This window comes from Schistocerca gregaria, chromosome 2 (genome assembly GCF_023897955.1).
Source record: "Schistocerca gregaria isolate iqSchGreg1 chromosome 2, iqSchGreg1.2, whole genome shotgun sequence".
Taxonomy (NCBI): domain Eukaryota; kingdom Metazoa; phylum Arthropoda; class Insecta; order Orthoptera; family Acrididae; genus Schistocerca; species Schistocerca gregaria.
Window position 1 is genome coordinate 374,231,702 of NC_064921.1, and position 21,477 is coordinate 374,253,178.

The window sequence follows — 21,477 nt, forward strand, 5'->3', positions numbered from 1 at the left end:
ATTCTGTCATATAATTTACTAGAATTGTGTATCCTGTGTGTGGACATCCGATGACACATGCCGAAGGAAACCAACCAAGGACTTGTCGAATCTATTCCATATGGGACTGCTGCTGTATCACATTCCAGAGATGGACCAACATGCTATTGGACATGTGGTCATAATATACAGCTCATTAACATATATCTAATTAAGCAAAAATATCTCTGATAAAATTTTTAATATTACATGACAAAATAAAGAATATTTAGATGTGCGTATAAAAGATTTGAGAAATAGATGTATTTGATGTAGTTTCTTGCATTCTACACAATCTGGAAATGAAGAACACTGTAGTATAACTACCTTTTATGTATTTTTGGCACATATTGTATTTATAGACCATTCTTTCCATGTAGTTCTCTATGCACATGTTAAAGGTAATTGGACTCTTTAAGTGAAACTGTTGTAGTTTGTCATTTTCCTTTTAAATTTCTTTAAATATCTCCCACAAAAATGTTTAGTTCAAGTACACTTATTAATTGTAAGATTATGAAATGTTTACAGACTATCACTTTAAAATAATTGCATGTTGTTGGTTACAAAAATGTCAATGCCTCCCAATTCTTCATAATGTGTTTAACGCACCGAGAACACTGTTAATCAACCCAGCTCCCCCTCTATAATGAGTTATCTTAAGTACATAAAATATGAGGAATATCAGATCCTAGTAAGAATGTGGAAGGTTAGTCGCAATTAACAGTATATCAAACAAATGGAAAAAAATATGGTGTAGGATCATAAATCTAATTCAAGGAAAAAGGCAGAATTTTACTATATTCTGCAGATTTTTTAAATTAACAGCAGCCATTCATTTAAGGCATTAAATGAAGGCAGTGCATCTTGAGGGTTTCAGAAATATAGGCTGTTTTCTGTTTTAAATGTAGAAAGGAAAAGAAACTGAAAAGAAGATGAACATCAGTTGCAGTCACATGGTGCTGTCAGATCAGATTCTGATTATTGGCAAACAGGCAGTACACGTACAGAGAGAAAAACAGTAGATATTCAAATCACTGTGAACATTTTGAGGAAACTATCTTATTGTTTGCTGAAAGTAATTTAGAGAAATCATGAACAACTGAAATCTGGATGATCAGTTGGAGGCATGAAATGTGCTTGTGTGCTGGATGTGAGTTCAGTAACTTAAACATTGTGCCTCCATGCTGTATAGTAAAGTTAAAAAGTGGCTGTATGTTTACTTGAGTGTGCTAGGAAAAGGCAACAAATCTACATGTTCAATGACTGTCACTCAATGTAAGACGAAACAAGAGGGATTGAGAGGCAAGAAATAGGCACAGGAGATGATCAGGTCATTATAAGTTGAAATGTTTTTAGTTTGTCCTTCCAACTTCTGCGTACTTCTTAGACAAACTAAGGATTAATGGATAAAAGGAAAATATGGGTCTAATTTTGTAACAGGTGCAAGCAGGTGTTTTTAATTATGTCTTATTGTGCATGTTTGTATTTATTAATGTCCTTTGAGATCCTGGTAAGGTGAGCTGATCATTACTCCAAAATTAAAAATCAGTTTTAAAAGTCTGATACTCCATACTCCCAGCAAGCCATACAATATTAATATGACTGAAAAGAGCCTTATAGCTAAAAGCCAGTTAGGAAGTGAGGAAAGATTAGGAGAAAGGCATAGTAAAGGTTCAAAGTGTCTACTCAGGAATCATGATACTGAGAAAGTTGATTATTGTTACTGTTTACTGTGAACCTACCGCTGCCCCCCTTCCATCCCCCACCCCTCCCCACCATCCCTCACCCACCCACCCACCTCTTAGCCTATTTAGTGCTGTCATGTTTGCTTGTCTTTCTGATATCCTTCTCATCTTGCTCGAAGTTGCATTACACTACCAGAAACACTGGTAGTCTTAATATATGTACTAGGTTGTACAATTTTTTTATGTCTCAAGGAACTACTGAAATTTGTTGAAAAATGCACAATTTCTGGTATCTCAAACTGCATCTATGGCAATGGCTGATGCAAGCTTGATGCCCAATCCATATGTTGTTAAGAAAATGTTTGGAGTCAGTAATCAAAATGCAATACTAATGTTAGAGCTAATGTTAGACATGGAATCTGAAAAGTTCTGTGTAATTTAAATTATGTAAATTACAGTGTAACAGTATTATACAAATGAAAAGTGAAATTGGTTTCTGTATTTGAGTAAAGTTGTATTTTAACCAAGAAATGTTTGTTTCATATGTGTTAATTGACAAACACATAATGTGTACTACTGTAGGAAGATAGCCATTCAAGAGCCATCTGTGAAATTAAAGAGATGCATGCATGTGAAATAGAAAAATTGAAAGTGGCATTTGACAGAAGACTGCATGATGAAGTTGAGCAAGTTAAGCATGAAATTATAAAAGCCCTTGAAGAACAAATACAGGTATAAGCAATATAATTTTTTTTATCATCACTGGTTATGGTTTCTGTTTAATGAAAACTGCATGTTTAGTTTCACTCATGATTACACCATTATACCATATATTGTCCAAAGTACTTAGCAAGAAAATAAATTCCTTTCCTTTGTCATATTAACATGCTCCACTGTCATTTTATGGGTAGCTCTGTGGTCTGTGGCTATTTCTCAATATACTTCAAATTGCTCTTGAGCTAACAGCCAACATTTTTGAATGAGTAGTGCATTGTGATAGTTTTTCTGGAAACATAAGTGCTGTACATTTTGCAGGAAAAAATGGTAGTGTATGTGTGAAATGATTTGCAGAAAGAAAGGTTAACCTGGTACTGTAAGTTGTATTTAATATAAGTCATTATTCTGAACATAGACTGTTAAGTATTATCTATGTTTTATTTTATGCAAGATAACAACTTACAAATTGTTAACACAAAACTTATTATTGTCCACTATTGTTCATTCACTGATTTATATATTCAAGCACAGAATTATAAATTTAATTTTAAATGTGTGCTTCTAGTTTAGGTGCGCCAGCCACATAGTCGCAAACACTTTTCTTGAGAGTAAATCAACACTCTGTAGGTTAGTGTGGCATCAGATAAAACACCCAGCCTCATTTAAAAGCAGGGTATTGAACAGCCAGACATTGTACTTCAAATTCTACTGAAATATCTTGACTTTAACCTCAACTTTGTACCATCTCACACCAATATTAGTGATACCCATTCCTATTCCATGTTTGTATTAAGTGAAAGGGAAAATGTCTGTCTATATACCTCTGTGTACACCCTACTCTCTATTATATATTAAAAACAAAGATTCCAAGACTTTCCAAGCGGGAAAGCGCCGGTAGATAGGCACAATAAATAAAACACACAAACACACACACAGAATTTCTAGCTTTCGCAACCGATGGTTGCCTCTTCAGGAAAGAGGGAAGGAGAGGGAAAGACAAAAGGATGTGTGTGTGTGTGTGTGTGTGTGTGTGTGTGTGTGTGTACATCTGTCCTTTTTTCCCCCTAAGGGAAGTCTTTCCACTCCCGGGATTGGAATGACTCCTTACCCTCTCCCTTAAAACCCACATCCTTTCGTCTTTCCCTCTCCTTCCCTCTTTCCTGAAGAAGCAACCATCGGTTGCAAAAGCTAGAAATTCTGTGTGTGTGTTTGTGTGTTTTATTTATTGTATTTACCGGCGCTTTCCCGCTTGGTAAGTCTTGGAATCTTTGTTTTTAATATATTTTTCCCATGTGGAAGTTTCTTTCTATTTTATTTACTACTCTCTATTATCTTATTCTTGTGATTAATAAATAAGATATAGCACACTTATGAAAAATATCAAAGATTGCAAGCTTCCGGAGCCAATGGCTTCTTATTCTGGGTGAAGGGTTGAAGGGAAAAGGACTGGTGAAGTTTAGGAAAAGTGAAAAGTCAGAAAAGTTGCCCAGAAAGTCTCTACTTCTCATCCCATCCAGTGGGTTTCCCCTCACCTGAGGTTCTGGGTGACGTCTCTGAGCTCTACCCCCTTTTCCTAAACCTCACCTGTCCTTTTCCTTCACCGAGTGAGGTGGCGCAGTGGTTAGCACACTGGACTCGCATTCGGGAGGACGACGGTTCAATCCCGTCTCCGGCCATCCTGATTTAGGTTTTCCGTGATTTCCCTAAATCCTTTCAGGCAAATGCCGGGATGGTTCCTTTGAAAGGGCACGGCCGATTTCCTTCCCAATCCTTCCCTAACCTGAGCTTCCGCTCCGTCTCTAATGACCTCGTTGTCGATGGGACGTTAAACACTAACCACCACCACCACCACCTTTTCCTTCACCCATCTTCCTTCCTCTTTATCCTTTCTGTCAGAAGACGGAGCCACTGACTCGGAAAGCTTGCAGACTTTAATATCTTTTATGTGTGTGTTCTCCTTCCACCACTCAGTGAGTAGAGTTTTTACCCATCTAATTGAATTATATTTTTAAAAACTGATAATTTTTGTTGAATTACATGAGATATGATGACAACAGCACAGTGGTCACCCATTCGTCCTCTGAACTTACACAACATTGTTTTGTGAGAACTAATCATCTCTCTTCCGTCCCATTTAAGTTCCCTGAGAGATTCTTTTATATTTTCTTAAGGGCTATGCCAACCTCCTATGACCATAGCAATGTACCTCTGAATTTATTCAGCATTGTCATGTCTGCTTCATAAGGACTGAGATGGTGTAACAATACTCTAGAATGGTCACTAGTTCTTGTATGAAATTTCCGTTGCAAGTGCATTGGACTGTCACAGAATCCTTGCAGCAAATATAGATCTTTCATTCACCTTCCCCAATACTGATTTTACATGAATACCCCATTTCATATTGCTTCTAAGTATTTTCCCTAAATAGTTATACAATATGATGTGCTTAAGATGATCACCACTATAATCTTGTAACTAGATACAACTGTATTTTTTTCTTCTCTCTCTCTCTCTCTCTCTCTCTCTCTCTCTCTCTCTCTCTCTCTCTCTGTTTTTGATGTTATCTTACATATATCCACACTGAAAGAGAGCTGCAGATCATTACACCAAGCAGAATTGTTGTCCAGGTCTTCTGCATTTCTTTAGATGACGTCATTTTCTGTTTTCGTTGTTCTATTCCAGTTTTGGTCTGTGTGCCATTATCAAGCATCTACAGACATATAGTACAGTGCCTCAGGAAAATGCAATAGGAGGCACAACTACAGGGTGAAAAGTATTTAAACCGACAAACTCTGGGAGGTTGTAGGGGACATCAAAACAAATATTTTTCTGTAATGACATTTTTTCCTATGAGGATTATTTAACACGGTGGAGGCCGTATTACGCTCTTCAGTTGTTAGATCGTGTATTATGATCTTCAGTTGTTAGATGGCGTATTACGCTCTTCAGTTGTAGGCAACTGCTGTCCACCAGTGCAGCAGTGCATTGTCTCTGTTTACTAATGGAGCTATACACCTGCAGTGAGTACATTGATATGGTTGGAGCGTACTACGTAGCGCACGTCAATGGACGAGCTGCACATTGGGTTTATCAACAGCAATATCCTAATCGCCGTATCCCACATCATACGACCTTTGCTGCTGTGTACCAACATCTGCGTGAGACCGGGTCATTTAGCAGATTACCTGGACAGGGACGTCGATGCACGGTAAGACGCTGCAAGTTGAAGAAGCTGTTTTGCAGCATGTGGAGTGGGATCCTTCAGTCAGCACTCGTCCAATTGCACGTAACATGGGGACGAATCAGACGAATGTAAGAACAGTCCTTCGAGAGCTATTGTTAGGTCCATTTCACTTACAGTGTGTCCACAACCTGGAACCAGTTGATTATCCACCCAGAACACAGTTTTCACAGTGGTACCTGAAATTGTGTGAAATGCATCCTGCATTTCCATCCTCTGTGTTGTTTATCGATTAAGCAACGTTCAGGGGTAATGAAGTCTTCAACATGCACAATTCTCATGTTTGGAGTGAGGATAACCTACATGCCACAGTTACCACTCATCAAGTGCAGTTCTTCGTTAATGTGTGGGTCGGTGTTGTTGGGGACTGTTTAATTGGGCCGTGTCTGCTACCTAGTTGTTGTCTCCTGGTCATAAAAAAAGGGAAAAATGTTTGTAGGTTTAATTAATTTGCTGCCAGAGAAATCTTACTCTACCAGTTTAAATACTCCTCATAGGAAAAAATGATTTTAGGGAAAAATATTTGTTTATGTCCCCAACAACCTCCCAGCGTTTGTCGGTTTAAATACTTTTCACCCTGTATATGTACAACAAAATTTGCATTTTGATAACATTCACATACTTCCAAATTTTGATGTGTTATTATGAAATACAAGCAGGTTAAAAATAACAAAGTCCTTGAAGGGCTGTATTCTTCTTCATAGTCTGTAAGTAAATCATAGGTACATGCATCAGTTATAGTGCCACAGACTGAAACTGCATTTGAGCAGAGAGGCTCATTGCAGTGAGAATACTTACAATAGAGTAAACAGCTTTTGTCTCTGACAAGTAACGCCATGCATAAACTTGTGTTACTCACATGCAGCTTGAAATACAACCATCAAGTTTATAGAATCAGATGTGGTGAATGTGAGACTTTCTATCTGATGGAAACTGATAGGTGGTTCGCACCAGATCCACAGAGCACACAAACACAAGCAAGAATTATAAATCCTTATTTAGTGTACATTTGCGTAATTACAGTTGTAACACCAGCAGCATTGAGGAATCTTTCAAGGCACTAATAGGGTTGAAAGGGTAGACTAATGGAGAAAATAGAGATTTGTAGTGCCTTCAAAGAGGAACCAAAAGGTATACTCAGTGGACAAACAGGTCTCAGAAATAAGAAATTTTTAAGATGGTTTTAGACCTCTACATTTTAGGTAGACACTTTTAGGTGTGTAAACGACTGTCGTCTAGTAACTTTTATGGTCCACACATGATAACCATGTTGTTTTTGGTAACATATAAACATTATGTTGTAATAGGCATTTTTGGTATTTCAAGGTCATTCAACTTTATTCCATACCTACCTACTTCCCTCCCCCTTCCTTTGGCCCCATCCCCCCTTCCTCCCCCCTACCTGTGGCCCCATCCCCCCTCCCTCCCTCTCCGCCTACCCCTCTCCCTCTCTCTATTCCTCTCCCTCTCTCTATATTCCTCCCTCTCTTTCTATTCCTCTCTATCTTTCTATTCCCCCCTCTCTTTCTATTCCTCTCCCTCTCCCTCTCTGACCAGTACAGTTTTAGTCCTGTCAATGACACCACTAAGTTGGAGAATGATGATCAATAATATGTTGTTGGCTAATTATTCTTTGGTGTACATATGTCCACCATTATCATCTGTCATTCATTGACTGACTTTGTACAGGCTGAGTTGTTTTTCAACTTGCAGGTGTAACACAAGCTATGCATCAGTTATTTGTGTCATTTATAACAATTATTGACTATATTGTAAGTCTTCTCACTTCTGGAGCATCTCCGCTCATGCACAGTTTGAATCCATGGCTCAGTGTTTGATATATGTACGTATGGTGTATTTACCAACCCCATCAAGCGGACATAGCCCTATAAAGACACTTATTTTCTAAACCTGTTTCCATACCGTAACATGGCATCAAATTTTTTAAGTATGTAGATGTTAAAGGACATCAAATTTTGTTGTACATATTGTTATTTGTATATTATGTTTTCCTGGCATGCTTTATGATTTCTTTTATTTTTTTTTAGAATAATCTGATATTGTTGCTACTATCTGACAAATCTTTTGTGTGTATTGAGAAAATTAGAATTGCTGTAATTCCTCCTTGAAACACATTCCATGCTACGTTCATGTATGTTGAAATCTGGACATGCAGTATAGTGCTCTGGGTTGCTTCAGTAAAATATTCATTGTGCCAATCGTGTGTCTGCTAAGACACTCCATTTAATCATATCTTGGTTCATAGCCAAAAAGATGTACAATAGTGTTGATCACCTTTCCAAATCTGTGCATCCTGTCTTTTTACCATTTTGTAAACGGGAATAACCTGTGCTCTTCCCAAGTCACATGAGACTGTTCATTACACAAAAGATTCTTGATAAAGTAAATAAGCTAGGAAGGTAGTTAATTCCAACTGAAATCTTCTCCCACTCATTGAAAGGGATCACAAGTCACACTCGCCTACAGACAAGACATCAAAACAGGCACACACCACTGTCTGTCATACTCAACTGTTTGTGTCATAATTCTAGATCATAATTTGAGTTCTTGTATAATGACTTAATTTAAGAAACATTATTAACCTATAAAGCTGCTGGAAACTTTTGTTCATTATTTTCAGTACTGTTTTTGGTCAAATCATCATATTTAGTTGACCTACACGTATTCAGAAACATGTAAGGAGTTATCTGAAAAGCTTTGATCTCAACAGTACTCTCAAAGGTTATTGTTACAGCGCAAACACTTAAAGCAGACACTTCTTTTCAATCAAAAATCATAAGACACACAGTACTGCGAACATAAAACTGTACCATGTCAGGCCAACTGAAGATGTCCCTCTCACCGTATAGCAGAGATGCTGCCTCACATACAGGCACAACAAAAAGAGTGTCACAAGTAGACCACACACACACACACACACACACACACACAGCTGCAGTCTCAGGCAACTGTAGTCACACTACAGCTACAGTTGCCTGACACTGCAGTTGTATGTATGAGTTGCATTTGTGTGTGTGTGTGTGTGTGTGTGTGTGTGTGTGTGTGTGTGTGTGTGTGTCACTTTTTGTTGTGCCTATCTGCGACCCAGGATCTATATTGTGAGTGGCAACTTTCCTTTTCATGGTGGTGGGGGTGAGGTCCCATACTCCAAGGAGCGTAGGGGACAATGCAGGGAGACCCACACCGCTGTACTAGGCAAGGTCCTAGTGGAGGTGGTTTGCCATTGCCTTCCTCTGAGCATAATGGGGATGAATGATGATGATGAAGACGACACAAGACCCAGTCATCTCGAGGCCGGAAAAATCCCTGACCCTGCCGGGAATCGAACTCGGAACCCCATGTGCGGGAAGCGAGAACGCTACCGCAAGACCATGAGCTGCGGACGTGTTATATTCCATCCCGGATTTTCCATTGTTTGAAGATGTCCCTTGGGTTGAGGCTAGTGTAAACAATGAACAAGCTATCTTTGCAGCTGCTTTTTGGTGGTTAATATTGACGTTCTTAAAATATTTAAAAGTTGTGGAACACTGCTTCCAGTAAATATAATAACTTAAAAATATAATGACCAATTTTTAGCAAAATGATTTTCCCCCTGTGGCAACCACGCAAATTTCAGAACCGTCAATCAAGATAACACACGAAGCGTTCTTTGTAAATGATATAATATAAGCAGTGATTTGAGGTAAATAGAGAAGTTCAGCATCTATCAGCTTTTAGTTCAGTACTGAAGCAATAACTACCAATGAACATATGTTTGAATTGGATATCTTTTTGGAATTTGAAACTGGGTTGAAGCTTTCAACTCGGCAAACCATAGGTCACCTTTGAGAAAACTGAAGTTGTGTAACATCAGAAATTCATCTGTGTCTCTTCTGGAACCAAGAAGGAATACTGGGAGATAATAAAGGAACAATGAGAAATTAGGAATGGAGTTTGAATATGTCCTCTAGATTGCTTAATGCTAAGGTGACAAGATGATAAATTTTCAGTCCACCAGTGAAACAGTAACAAATGGTGTAGTGTAGCACCCATTACATAGTGTTTTCTCTTCCTCATGTATATTAATGTCATGACAAAACTCCACAAAATAAGCTCTGAAGATGGCACCTTAACTGGTAACTGCAAGTTGCTTGAAGTGTACATGTATTAAAATAGTAGGTGGGGAAACCATTTTCTTTTTTTTTTAAGTGTTAAAAGGCTCTGGTTCTGTGTTGTAACTGAACCAACAACTTCACGAACAATCTGTTGCTTTGATGTTGTTCATAAATTTTTACCTTGACTATTTTCTTATACTCACATTCTCATAGTTTCTTGATGTTGAACCTGCTATGGAATGCCACCAAATCTCACCATGTGACTTCATTTCCACTTGCAGAGGGCCATGGGCCGTAAGAGAGCTCTGTAATTTTCAGGGTATGATATGATGTAACTGCCTTTTGAAGAATTCTTCTTTATTTTGTTGCTCTTATGAAACCTTTACATACATTGGCGAACAGACCTCATATTAACTAGACCAACATCTTCGAAGTGATTCTCATAACATCGCATTCAGCTTCATTCGTCTGTTCTGGACATTGGCATTGTAGGCAATGCCTCTTTCTCTCTGTTATTCCAAAACACTGCCTAGCTGCAGCGCCAAAGCAAAGCAACCCCTTCACAGCAGGTGGAAATGCTCAGCCACCACCACAGATTGGCGATGTGCTGTCCCAGTTCTTCTTACAAGCATCTCTGCACATATCTCATCACAAAGTTCACACAGTGCAGATCCTGTAGATACTAACGACCTAAACAGCATGTTTACATGAACATCTGATTGCAAGAAAGAGGTGGAACAACTTCTCCCAAAATGAGCTATGAAGCTGGCACCTCAGTTGGTAACCGCAAGTTGCTTGGAATGCACACAACTGAAAATTGTCAGTGGGAAAACCAAATTATTTTTTATGTGAAAAAATCAGTAATGGCTTGTATCCCCCGTGGACAGCAGTTGAAGCAAAACATTAAGAACTGTACACATTGAGACAGTTTCAGCAGTCATAAACTTACAGAAGAATATTTTTACAGAAAAGCGCAAGAAGTCTTACACATGGTGTAGGCTACAGAGAATATTGTTATGAAGTGTTTGTTTCACGTAAGTACATGATAATGTGGTTGGGTCATCCTCTCCCCAAGGGGAGTGGCGGGTTCAGCGGCGTTCGCGGTGCACAAGGCGGAGGGTAAATGTGGAGGCTGGCCATGTGGCGTCGCTCGCTCTGCCTTTGAGTGGACATGTGGCTGCTCCTTCAGCAAGGTCCGAGCAGGCACACGGGGGGAGGGGTTTATTAGTTATTGGGAGCTCCAACGTTAGGCGGGTGATGGAGCCCCTTAGGGAAATAGCGGAAAGGTCGGGGATGAAGGCCAGTGTTCACTCTGTCTGCTTACCAAGGCGTCTCATCCGAGATGCGGAGGAGGTCCTACCGGCGGCAATAGAGAGCATGGAGTGCACCCGACTGCAAATTGTTGCTCATGTCGGCACCAATGACTCCTGCCATCTCGGTTCAGAGGTCATCCTCAGTTCGTACAGGCGGTTGGCGGAATTGGTAAAGGTGGAAAGCCTCGCTCACAGGGTGGAATCAGAGCTAACTATTTGTAGTATCGTTCACAGAACCGATCGTGGTCCTCTGGTTTGGAGCCAAGTGGAAGGCTTAAACCAGAGGCTCAGACGATTCTGCGGAGAGGTGGGGTGCAAATTTCTCGACCTCGGCTATCGGGTGGAGAAATATAGGGTCCCCCTGAATAGGTCAGGCGTGCACTACACGCCGGAAGTGGCTACAAGGGTAGCGGAGTACGTGTGGAATGCACATGGGGGTTTTTTAGGTTAGAGAATTCCCTCCCTAGGCCCGACAAGACGCCTCCTGAGACGCGGCAAGTTAGGAGTAGGCAAAATGCAACAGGGAATAATAATATTAATGTGCTAATAGTAAACTGCAGGAGCGTCTATAGAAAGGTCCCAGAACTGCTCTCATTAATAAACGGTCGCAACGCCCATATAGTACAAGGGACAGAAAGTTGGCTGAAACCAGACGTAAACAGTAATGAAATCCTAAACTCAGATTGGAATGTATACCGCAGAGACAGGCTGGACAGTGAAGGGGGAGGTTTATAGCGATAAGAAGTGCAATAGTATCGAAGGAAATTGACGGAGATCCGAAATGTGAAATGATTTGGATGAAGGTCACGGTTAAAGCAGGCTCAGACATGGTAATTGGATGTCTCTATAGGCCCCCTGGCTCAGCAGCTGTTGTGGCTCAGCACCTGAAGGATAATTTGGAAAATATTTCGAGTAGATTTCCCCACCATGTTATAGTTCTGGGTGGAGATTTTAATTTGCCGGATATTGACTGGGAGGCTCTAATGTTCATAACGGGTGGCAGGGACAAAGAATCCAGTGAATTTTTTTTAAGTGCTTTATCTGAAAACTACCTTGAGCAGTTAAACAGAGAACCGACTCGTGGCGATAACATATTAGACCTTCTGGTGATAAACAGACCCGAACCATTTGAAACAGTCAACGCAGAACAGGAATCAGCGATCATAAAGCGGTTACTGCATCGATGATTTCGGCCATAAATAAAAATATTAAAAAAGGTAGGAAGATTTTTCTGTTTAGCAAAAGTGACAAAAAGCAGATTACAGAGTACCTGACGGCTCAACACAAAAGTTTTGTCTCAAGTACAGATAGTGTTGAGGATCAGTGGACAAAGTTCAAAATCATCGTACAATATGCGTTAGAGGAGTATGTGCCAAGCAAGATTGTAAGAGATGGAAAAGAGCCATCGTGGTACAACAACCGAGTTAGAAAACTGCTGCGGAAGCAAAGGGAACTTCACAGCAAACATCAACATAGCCAAAGCCTTGCAGACAAACAAAAATTCCGCAAAGCGAAATGTAGTGTGAGAAGGGCCATGCGAGAGGCGTTCAATGAATTCGAAAGTAAAGTTCTATGTACTGACTTGGCAGAAAATCCTAAGAAATTTTGGTCTTATGTCAAAGCGGTACATGGATCAAAACAAAATGTCCAGACACTCTGTGACCAAAATAGTACTGAAACAGAGGATGACAGACTAAAGGCCGAAATACTAAATGTCTTTTTCCAGAGCTGTTTCACAGAGTAAGACTGCACTGCCCTATAGTTCCTTCTCTAGATTGTCGCACAGATGACAAAATGGTAGATATCGAAATAGACAGAGGGATAGAGAAACAATTAAAATCGCTCAAAAGAGGAAAGGCCGCTGTAACTGACGGGATACCAGTTCGATTTTACACAGAGTACGCGAAGGAACTTGCCCCCTTCTTGCAGCAGTGTACCGTAGGTCTCTAGAAGAGCGTAGCGTTCCAAAGGGTTGGAAATGGGCACAGGTCATCCCCGTTTTCAAGAAGGGACGTTGAACAGATGTGCAGAACTATAGACCTATATCTCTAACGTCAATCAGTTGTAGAATTTTGGAACACGTATTATGTTCGAGTATAATAACTTTTCTGGAGACTAGAAATCTACTCTGTAGGAATCAGCATGGGTTTCGAAAAAGACGGTCGTGTGAAACCCAGCTCGCGCTATTCGTCCACGAGACTCAGAGGGCCATAGACACGGGTTCACAGATAGATGCCGTGTTTCTTGACTTCCGCAAAGCGTTTGATACAGTTCCCCACAGTCGTTTACTGAACAAAGTAAGAGCATATGGTCTACCAGATCAATTGTGTGATTGGATTGAGGAGTTCCTAGATAACAGAACGCAGCATGTCATTCTCAATGGAGAGAAGTCTTCCGAAGTAAGAGTGATTTCAGGTGTGCCACAGGGGAGTGTCATAGGACCATTGCTATTCACAATATACATAAATGACCTGGTAGATGACATCGGAAGTTCACTGAGGCTTTTTGCGGATGATGCTGTGGTGTATCGAGAGGTTGTAACAATGGAAAACTGTACTGAAATGCAGGAGGATCTTCAGTGAATTGACGCATGGTGCAGGGAATGGCAATTGAGTCTCAATGTAGACAAGTGTAATGTGCTGTGAATACATAGAAAGATAGATCCCTTATAATTTAGCTACAAAATAGCAGGTCAGCAACTGGAAGCAGTTAATTCCATAAATTATCTGGGAGTATGCATTAGGAGTGATTTAAAATGGAATGATCATATAAAGTTGATCGTCGGTAAAGCAGATGCCAGACTGAGATTCATTGGAAGAATCCTAAGGAAATGCAATCCGGAAACAAAGCAAGTAGGTTACAGTATGCTTGTTCGCCCACTGCTTCAATACTGCTCAGTAGTGTGGGATCTGTACCAGATAGGATTGATAGAAGAGATAGAGAAGATCCAACAGAGAGCAGCGCGCTTCATTACACGATCATTTAGTAATCGCGAAAGCGTTATGGAGATGATAGATAAACTCCAGTGGAAGACTCTGCAGGACAGACGCTCAGTAGACATACCTTCACCGAAGAGTCACGCAGTATATTGCTCTCTCCTACGTATATCTCGCAAAGAGACCATGAGGATAAAATCAGAGAGATTAGAACCAACACAGAAGCATACCGACAGTCCTTCTTTCCACGAACAATACTAGAGTGGAATAGAAGGGAGAACTGATAGAGGTGCTCAGGGTACCCTCCACCACACACCGTCAGGTGGCTTGCGGAATATGGTTGTGGATGTGGATGTAGAATATTTTATTTTTTAGTCAATGTAATGGAGCAAGTAAGTGATCGCTATATCAGGACAAAATATAACTAATTTTATCAGGAGGATTGATTTCAGTACAGTAGGAAAATGTTTTTGATAGACAAATAGTTATATTAATTCAAAGGAATTTAAGTGTGTTTGTATTCATTCAAAGGCTGTTAAGTGGGAAGTCTGTGGTCCTATATGATTGTACAAAATTGTTAAGGCTATTGTGGCCACTTGTTGACATATTGTCTGTTGGCTTCTTTCTCAGGTTCTTCAGTCAACATTTGTTCAATGACATTTCTGAGCTTGCACTAACATGGGTGACTGGTATTGTCAAAGCTTCGCCTTCCATTGCTGGTGGATGACTGGAGTCGAGCTCGTGGCCACAGATTATATGTACCTCATGTGCCAACATCAAAGGACTTTTCCATGGTCCTCTTGCTACCTGCAGTGGCCGTTGGCTGCAGCACAGGGATCCAGGATCTGTTCAACTTTAGGCTTTCATCTTTTTTGTTGAATCTGTTGTCATGTTTGTGGATTTCTGCAGCTTCCCTGAACAAGGCGGGTGTGATAGCTCTTCTCTACAGCAAGAACTTCCATATCAGCGAACTGTACTATGTGGTCAGTCTTGCACAGTATATGCCTTGCCATGTCCAATTTCTCCATCTGCCCCAACCTGCAATGCCACTTATGTTCAGTGATCCTCGTGTTAATTGATTATCCATGCATTCCAATATAGACTTTCCCGCATGTATATGGTATGCGATATATTCATGGCATTGCAAGTGGGACCTTTTTCTCCTACGCAGATATGAGACACTCTTGTTTATTGGTTTATAAGTAGCCATGTTTGCACAATATATGACCGATGGGAATAAATGGCAGAAAGGGCATACCTATCATTTCTTTTTCCATTGTATCACTTTCTGAGTGTTTGAATCTGTGACACTTCATATGTAACTGGTAGAGTGAGTACTCATTACTCCTCATTCTAGGTGTTGCGTATCACATCGGAGGTGCTGTGGCTCACACATTCATGTTGTGTACATTACAAGAATATTAATCGTGTGTCTTACCTGGCTTGGGTGGTGATTTGATAGCTTGTGCAGGTATCAGTCAATGTGTGTCAGTTTTTGATACATGCTGTGTCCCAGGTTTTCATCATCTCTCGTAACCAGCACATCTAATAATGTTAGGTGTTGGTCCTTTTCTACATCCATGGTAAATTTTAGATTGGCATTCAGACTGTTCAGGCATCTCAGAAAGTCACTGAGGTGTTCATCATCATGGTTCCACACAGCAAAGGCACCATTGATGTACCGAGCGAGGTGGCGCAGTGGTTAGCACACTGGACTCGCATTCGGGAGGATGACGGTTCAATCCCGTCTTCAGCCATCCTGATTTAGGTTTTCCGTGATTTCCCTAAATCGTTTCAGGCAAATGCTGGGATGGTTCCTTTGAAAGGGCACGGCCGATTTCCTTCCCCATCCTTCCCTAACCCGAGCTTGCGCTCCGTCTCTAAGGACATCATTGTCGACGGGATGTTAAACAACACTAACCTAACCTAACCAACCATTGATGTAGCTGTACCACATCTTAGCTTTACAAAGTGCCAAGTCCAGCACCTATGCTTCAGAACATTCCATGAGGAATTTGGTTACCACTATACCAAGTGACTACCCATGGCAATGCCTTCCAGCTGTTCGTAGAAGTTGCCATTCTACATGAAATAGTTCCTGGTGAGACATGCAAGGAAAAGCTTGGTCATGTCTTGTGGGGAAAATGGAACTCATATACTCCAGAGAATCATTGAGCGGCACTTAGGGAAACAATTACATGATATTGTATGTGCTATGAATCAGTCTGGAGTGACATTTGCAAAAGCCATTAATTTGATGACTCTATGCAAAGAAATGTAATAAATATTTAACAGGCATAATACATCATTTTAACAACAACAAAGTATCCTTGAGATATAGAGAAATAAATGATCTTGTGTGCATCCCAGAGATGTTACACAGAACCACTTATATTCATATAATATTCTGATAAATTGTCTGATAATATTAATTGAAAGCTCAGGCTTTTCCTAGATGATTGCAGTCATCTATGAAGTGGCCTAACTGTTGTTGTGAATGAAGCTGGTGAGTGTGTGTGTGTTGGGGGGGGGGGGGGGGGGGAGAGAAGCATGCTCTCGCAAGGGGGGAGGGGAGGGGAGGTGGGGAAGCGCATTTGACTGATTCTTTAATGGAGCAGTAACTTTTTTCAATGTTGCTGCATTCCTAATGAGAGACACAATGTCTTAATTAACAGCACATTTAAAAAGTAATCTAAGAGCAGCCCTCACGGTTTGAGTAGTGTACCATGGGAGTGTGCATTTGGTTGTCTGTGAGTGAGTGAGTGTATGTACTTGTGCTAGAAATAGAGCTATTGTACGAAAGCTAGTGCCAGTGCTATTTTCTGTTAAGTGTTTCTGCATTCCACACATCACTCTTCTGTAGGTGAGTTATTGCCTTTCCCTTATTTTATGTATTAGCTATAATTAGTTATTTATATAGATGTCAGAAGTCTTCCGATCAAGTATGGGCTTCACTGAGCACTTGGTCAAAATCGTTGGCCCTATTGCCTGCTCGTGTTGTTTGTGTTGTGGGTGTGATTACTACTCCATAATACTCTATATACTAAACTCTTCAAACTTTGCATTTCACAATTAAGTTGACAGATGCATATTGACAAAACTTATACCAGATGGTGCAACACCATCTTTTTAAATTCTGATTATTCTTTGTTGAGAACTCGGGCCAACTCCAGTAGTTTGAATGACTCCATTACTTTTTAGTTTCTGTCCACAGAAAGTCTGGATGATACTTGTCGTGAAACTTATCTTTGTGCATCTGTCTGGCTTTCCAAGCTAACACATCTTCCTGCATCATACAATAAATGCACGTTTGAAATTTCTTCTAAGAACTAATGCTGCATTTGTGACAACCACATGTGAACTGTAAACAGTAGTAAATACCAAGGGCACATGACAAATGATTATGTACAAAGTAGCAGCACCAGTGTGTATGTAGCAGACAGTTTTTCTCCTTATAGGCTTAGGAATCTTGTAGATGGTTGTTACTAAGGCATATCTGAAAGTCAACTGGAATGGTTTCAGAGCTTGGTGACAGCTTTGTTTGTCTGCACTCAGAATAGATTCCCATTCCTTTAATATTCCTACTGGCTTCAGTTTGGGCTAGTAGTGATATGTTTTTAAGATGACTGGTTACTGTGTCAGTTTCTTGTAAACTAAGTACATCAGTACGGGCCTCTGGTCAAATTTCTCTAGTATTTTCTTGTATATTACCACTTGCTTTATTTACTGTAGCCATTTTTCCTTTTCTCTCTGATATCTTTTCCTATTTCTTATATTTCACAGAATATTGATATTTCTGTAGGAAAGTATCATGTAGCTTTCTTCCAGCCGTGTCGTCATTATCATATTCCAGTCATTTACTGAGCAGTAATATTTCTTATAAATCCCGTTGGCAACACCCTCCTGCTTAGTCATACCTGTTCACAACACTTCACACTATCAAAACTTTTTAAACATACCCTTTACTCAAACTTTGGCAAACCTGTGAAAAATGTACCAAGTAGTGAATAGAATTTTGTGTTTGATATTCTTTTGAAGCAGAGATGAAGTATAACACTAATTACAGTTGCATCTTGATTATTTGCAAGTTGTAAACACAAGAGTCATAAATCCCTATTTACACCAGATATGAGTTCATCTCGACAATTTACAAATCATATTAGATCTCAAAACCAGTCCCATGTCTGCATGTATGTGTGGCTCAGCTCCTGAAATAGATGTAGCCACCACATCGCTTCCATGATTTGGATTTATTAAGCAACATAATTTCACCAACTGCAGTAATATGGATATTCAATCTCTTAAGATCTTGTAGCATTAATTTTTATGGTCTGCTGTCAATGTTTGTATCCTTTGGTGTTCATATGTTCAAGTTGCAAAGTTAATTTTCATTTTCTTTCTGTCACTCATATAGTAATATTTGAATATGACTAGCCATCCCTGTTAACAGGTAGCAAGACAACCATGTATTGTTCTCATGCAAAATGAGTCCAGTTTTCGTGCAGCAGATGGCTTGCACACACAAACTGACAGAATCAAGGCCGTAAGGGGTTGGATGAAAGTCAATAACAATTTTTTGCCCTTCAAACACTGAATTGCCAAAACGTAAAAGCATAGTAAAACAAGAAAAAACTGGGTCCACTTCCTCAAGATTATTTAAAGTGTTGCTCTTATTTTCCCTAAGTAAGACCTGAAAATTGCTGGACAGGCTAGCGCCCATGTGCTTCCGCAGTTGTGTCTGACACACTGCCTGTTTAGTATGCAGTCCTGTGTGGATGCTTCCTGTTGAAAAGTTTTGCCAGCTAGCTTCACAAAGTGTCTATTCCTCCCTATTGAGCAATTTAGGTATGACATGATATTTAGTACCATTATTTCCTTCATGTTTGTTGTGTGCTAGTCATTAAAATAGTTTTATGCTGGATACTTTTGGGGGGATGAACTACTGTTTCATATTGAATAACTGGGTCTTCAGCAATAAGTTTTCTAATCCATTTTAGGCAAGTGGAGAGCCCTTAGCTGCTTAATTTTTACATTATTCTGTGGTTGATCATATGTGGCCTGCATTTTGATCACCATTTCAGCATATGCAAACTGCTAGTTCACCACATACTGTTGATTATAGTGAGTGGAATTTGTTAGTTTTTATCTTCCTGGTAGACCCCTTTTAGGAATTGTTTATTAGCTTCCTCTTTTGTAGGTGTCACAGAAGCACTCTGTCTTATTTTACTTTCGACATCTGCTATTTAGCTAAAATTTGCTGACTATACATGCTAGGTCTTTTTATTCTCTTTGTTTGATCTGAAATGATTTGATTTTGTGAGTATATGTTTTCTTGTTACTTGGCATTAGTCTGTGTCTTTCAGTTTGTACAGATTACACCTGATGATGCAGCTTAAATTTTTCTTATTAGCTTTTTATTTTTTTAAAAAAAGAAGAAGAAAATCTTGTCCTCTACCAGTCAGCTGACCACAGTTGAACGTGTTCAAGTTGTTTTCTGGCAAATTTAATGTACTTAGTTGATTAACTGAACTTGAAGCACTATAAATAAAGATATAATGCACTGCACAAGACATATAATGGTGAGATTGTGAAAGAAAAATTTGCCACTTCATTGTATTTATGGTTAGTATAGCTAATTACAGTATAGGCTGGTGGATATAGTTTCTGAAGTCTTCATAGATAATAATCACAAGTTTATTTGGGAAAATGAAATCTATGATGGACACATTCAGGGAAGGTTTCTGAACAAAGAAGTGACCATATATACCTGAGGACAGATGCAGTCATTTAAAATAAGATGTCAAGAGCCAAATTAATCAAGTAGCAGTGACAAACAAAGAAATATAAGCCATGATAATTCTACATGTTTCTCGCATGGCCAGAGCAGTGTATTGTATTCACTCCAGTAATTTGTCGTCACAACATCAGTCTTATCAAATTGGATCATTAGAAGAGGTAGAGAATATTCAATGAAGACCAACATATTTTATGACAGGACTGTTTGTGTAAGTGTGGGAGGATTGTGGAGATGCTCAGTCGACTCCTGTGGAAGACACTCATTCCAGGAGAGGCATTATGTATTGCAGAGAGATTTACTGTTGAAATTCAATGTAAGTACATTCAAAGAAGAATCAGTCAACAGCCCCCAACATATGTCTCATGAAATTACCCCTACAAGAAAATCAGAGAAATTAGAACTCATATGGAGATTTATTGACATATGCCATTAACGAATGGAGAAGGGAAGGGGGAAATTTATAGTAGTACCCTCCAGCATACAATGTAAGGCAGTTGTGGGGTGTAGATGTATATTTAGATCATAACCACAGCAGAAAGCAACAGGAACATTCATATTGCCAATTTTGGATTGTGAAACACTGACTTGAAACTTCCCATTTGCTAAGTCAATAATCACATAAATTTTTACAGAAATTTGGCTGAGGAACCATTGCAGTTGGTGAAGATTGCTAAACATATGTATGTGTCAAGGCAGACAGCCACATATACTAATAAACGGGAAACTCACTAATTAAAGAACTCACTGATGATGTCACAATAGTGCCAAAACATGTTTGAGAGAAAGTAAAAGAAGAAAATGTGTTTGTATCTCATGAGCTGAAATATTATCTGTGCTTATCTTCAAAATCACAGCTAGAATGGTACTATAAAGAAAGAAATGATATTTTGGAAATGGAATGCCATCACAGTAGAGCTGAGTGTTATAGAAGAAAGAATGTTTAGCATGGAAATGTGTGTAGTAAATCTTTTAACCTAGTGTAGGATGAACACTTAAGTTATATGGTTGCGCGAATCCTTCAGCATTCATAGAATAGTTGTTGCTGATATAGACAATTATGTTCACAGTAGAAGAAAATCACAAGAGTGAACTGTTGCAGCCTTACTTTTACTCATAGAAGAGAGAGGTTGCTTCCTACCATGCAAGAGAAAAAAATGAGTAAATGAGTCCAGCTTGAACATTGGTGGTGACCATCATAGTTATTTACTAAGAACAATCACAAATAGGATAAAATTTACTTATATGGCACCAGGCTCAGCAGCAAAAGTAACTAGTAAATCCAGAGACCTTCCAATCTCTAAAAACGAATGTATCCAAGTTGTGCTAGCTATTTTAATAATACCACAATTAACTGAAAAAATTACAAATTCATAAATGGCACATGAGAAAACACTTACTCTGAATCTCTTATGAAAGCTTTCTCTAACAATTTCATTGAACAGATTAGGTCGGCGTCTTACCCATGACAGAAATATGCTAAACTTGTTGGCAACAACTGTAATGTAATGTAACAAACTAAGCTAACCCCTTTAAGATAAACACACAGACAAAGGCATCTGTGACCCTGACACAGTAGTAGCAATTATTAGCACCAAGATACAAAGGTCTACTAAACATATCACAAAAATTGATAAATGACATTTTTTATTATATAA

The 21,477-nt window shown here is 39.3% G+C and overlaps 1 protein-coding gene across 10 annotated transcripts in view; it reads left to right on the plus strand.

Moving 5' to 3' along the window:
• LOC126319942 (A-kinase anchor protein 9-like) overlaps positions 1-21,477 on the plus strand; it is a 490,541-nt gene that overhangs the window by 262,014 nt on the left and 207,050 nt on the right. For 7 of the 10 annotated variants that reach the window (XM_049993656.1, XM_049993664.1, XM_049993682.1 and 4 more), the window contains one exon: positions 2,286-2,435. The exons of the other annotated variants lie outside the window; for them this stretch is intronic. In XM_049993656.1, the coding sequence (XP_049849613.1) occupies positions 2,286-2,435 (150 nt within the window). The remainder of the gene's footprint in view (positions 1-2,285; positions 2,436-21,477) is intronic. 10 annotated transcript variants of the gene reach the window in all.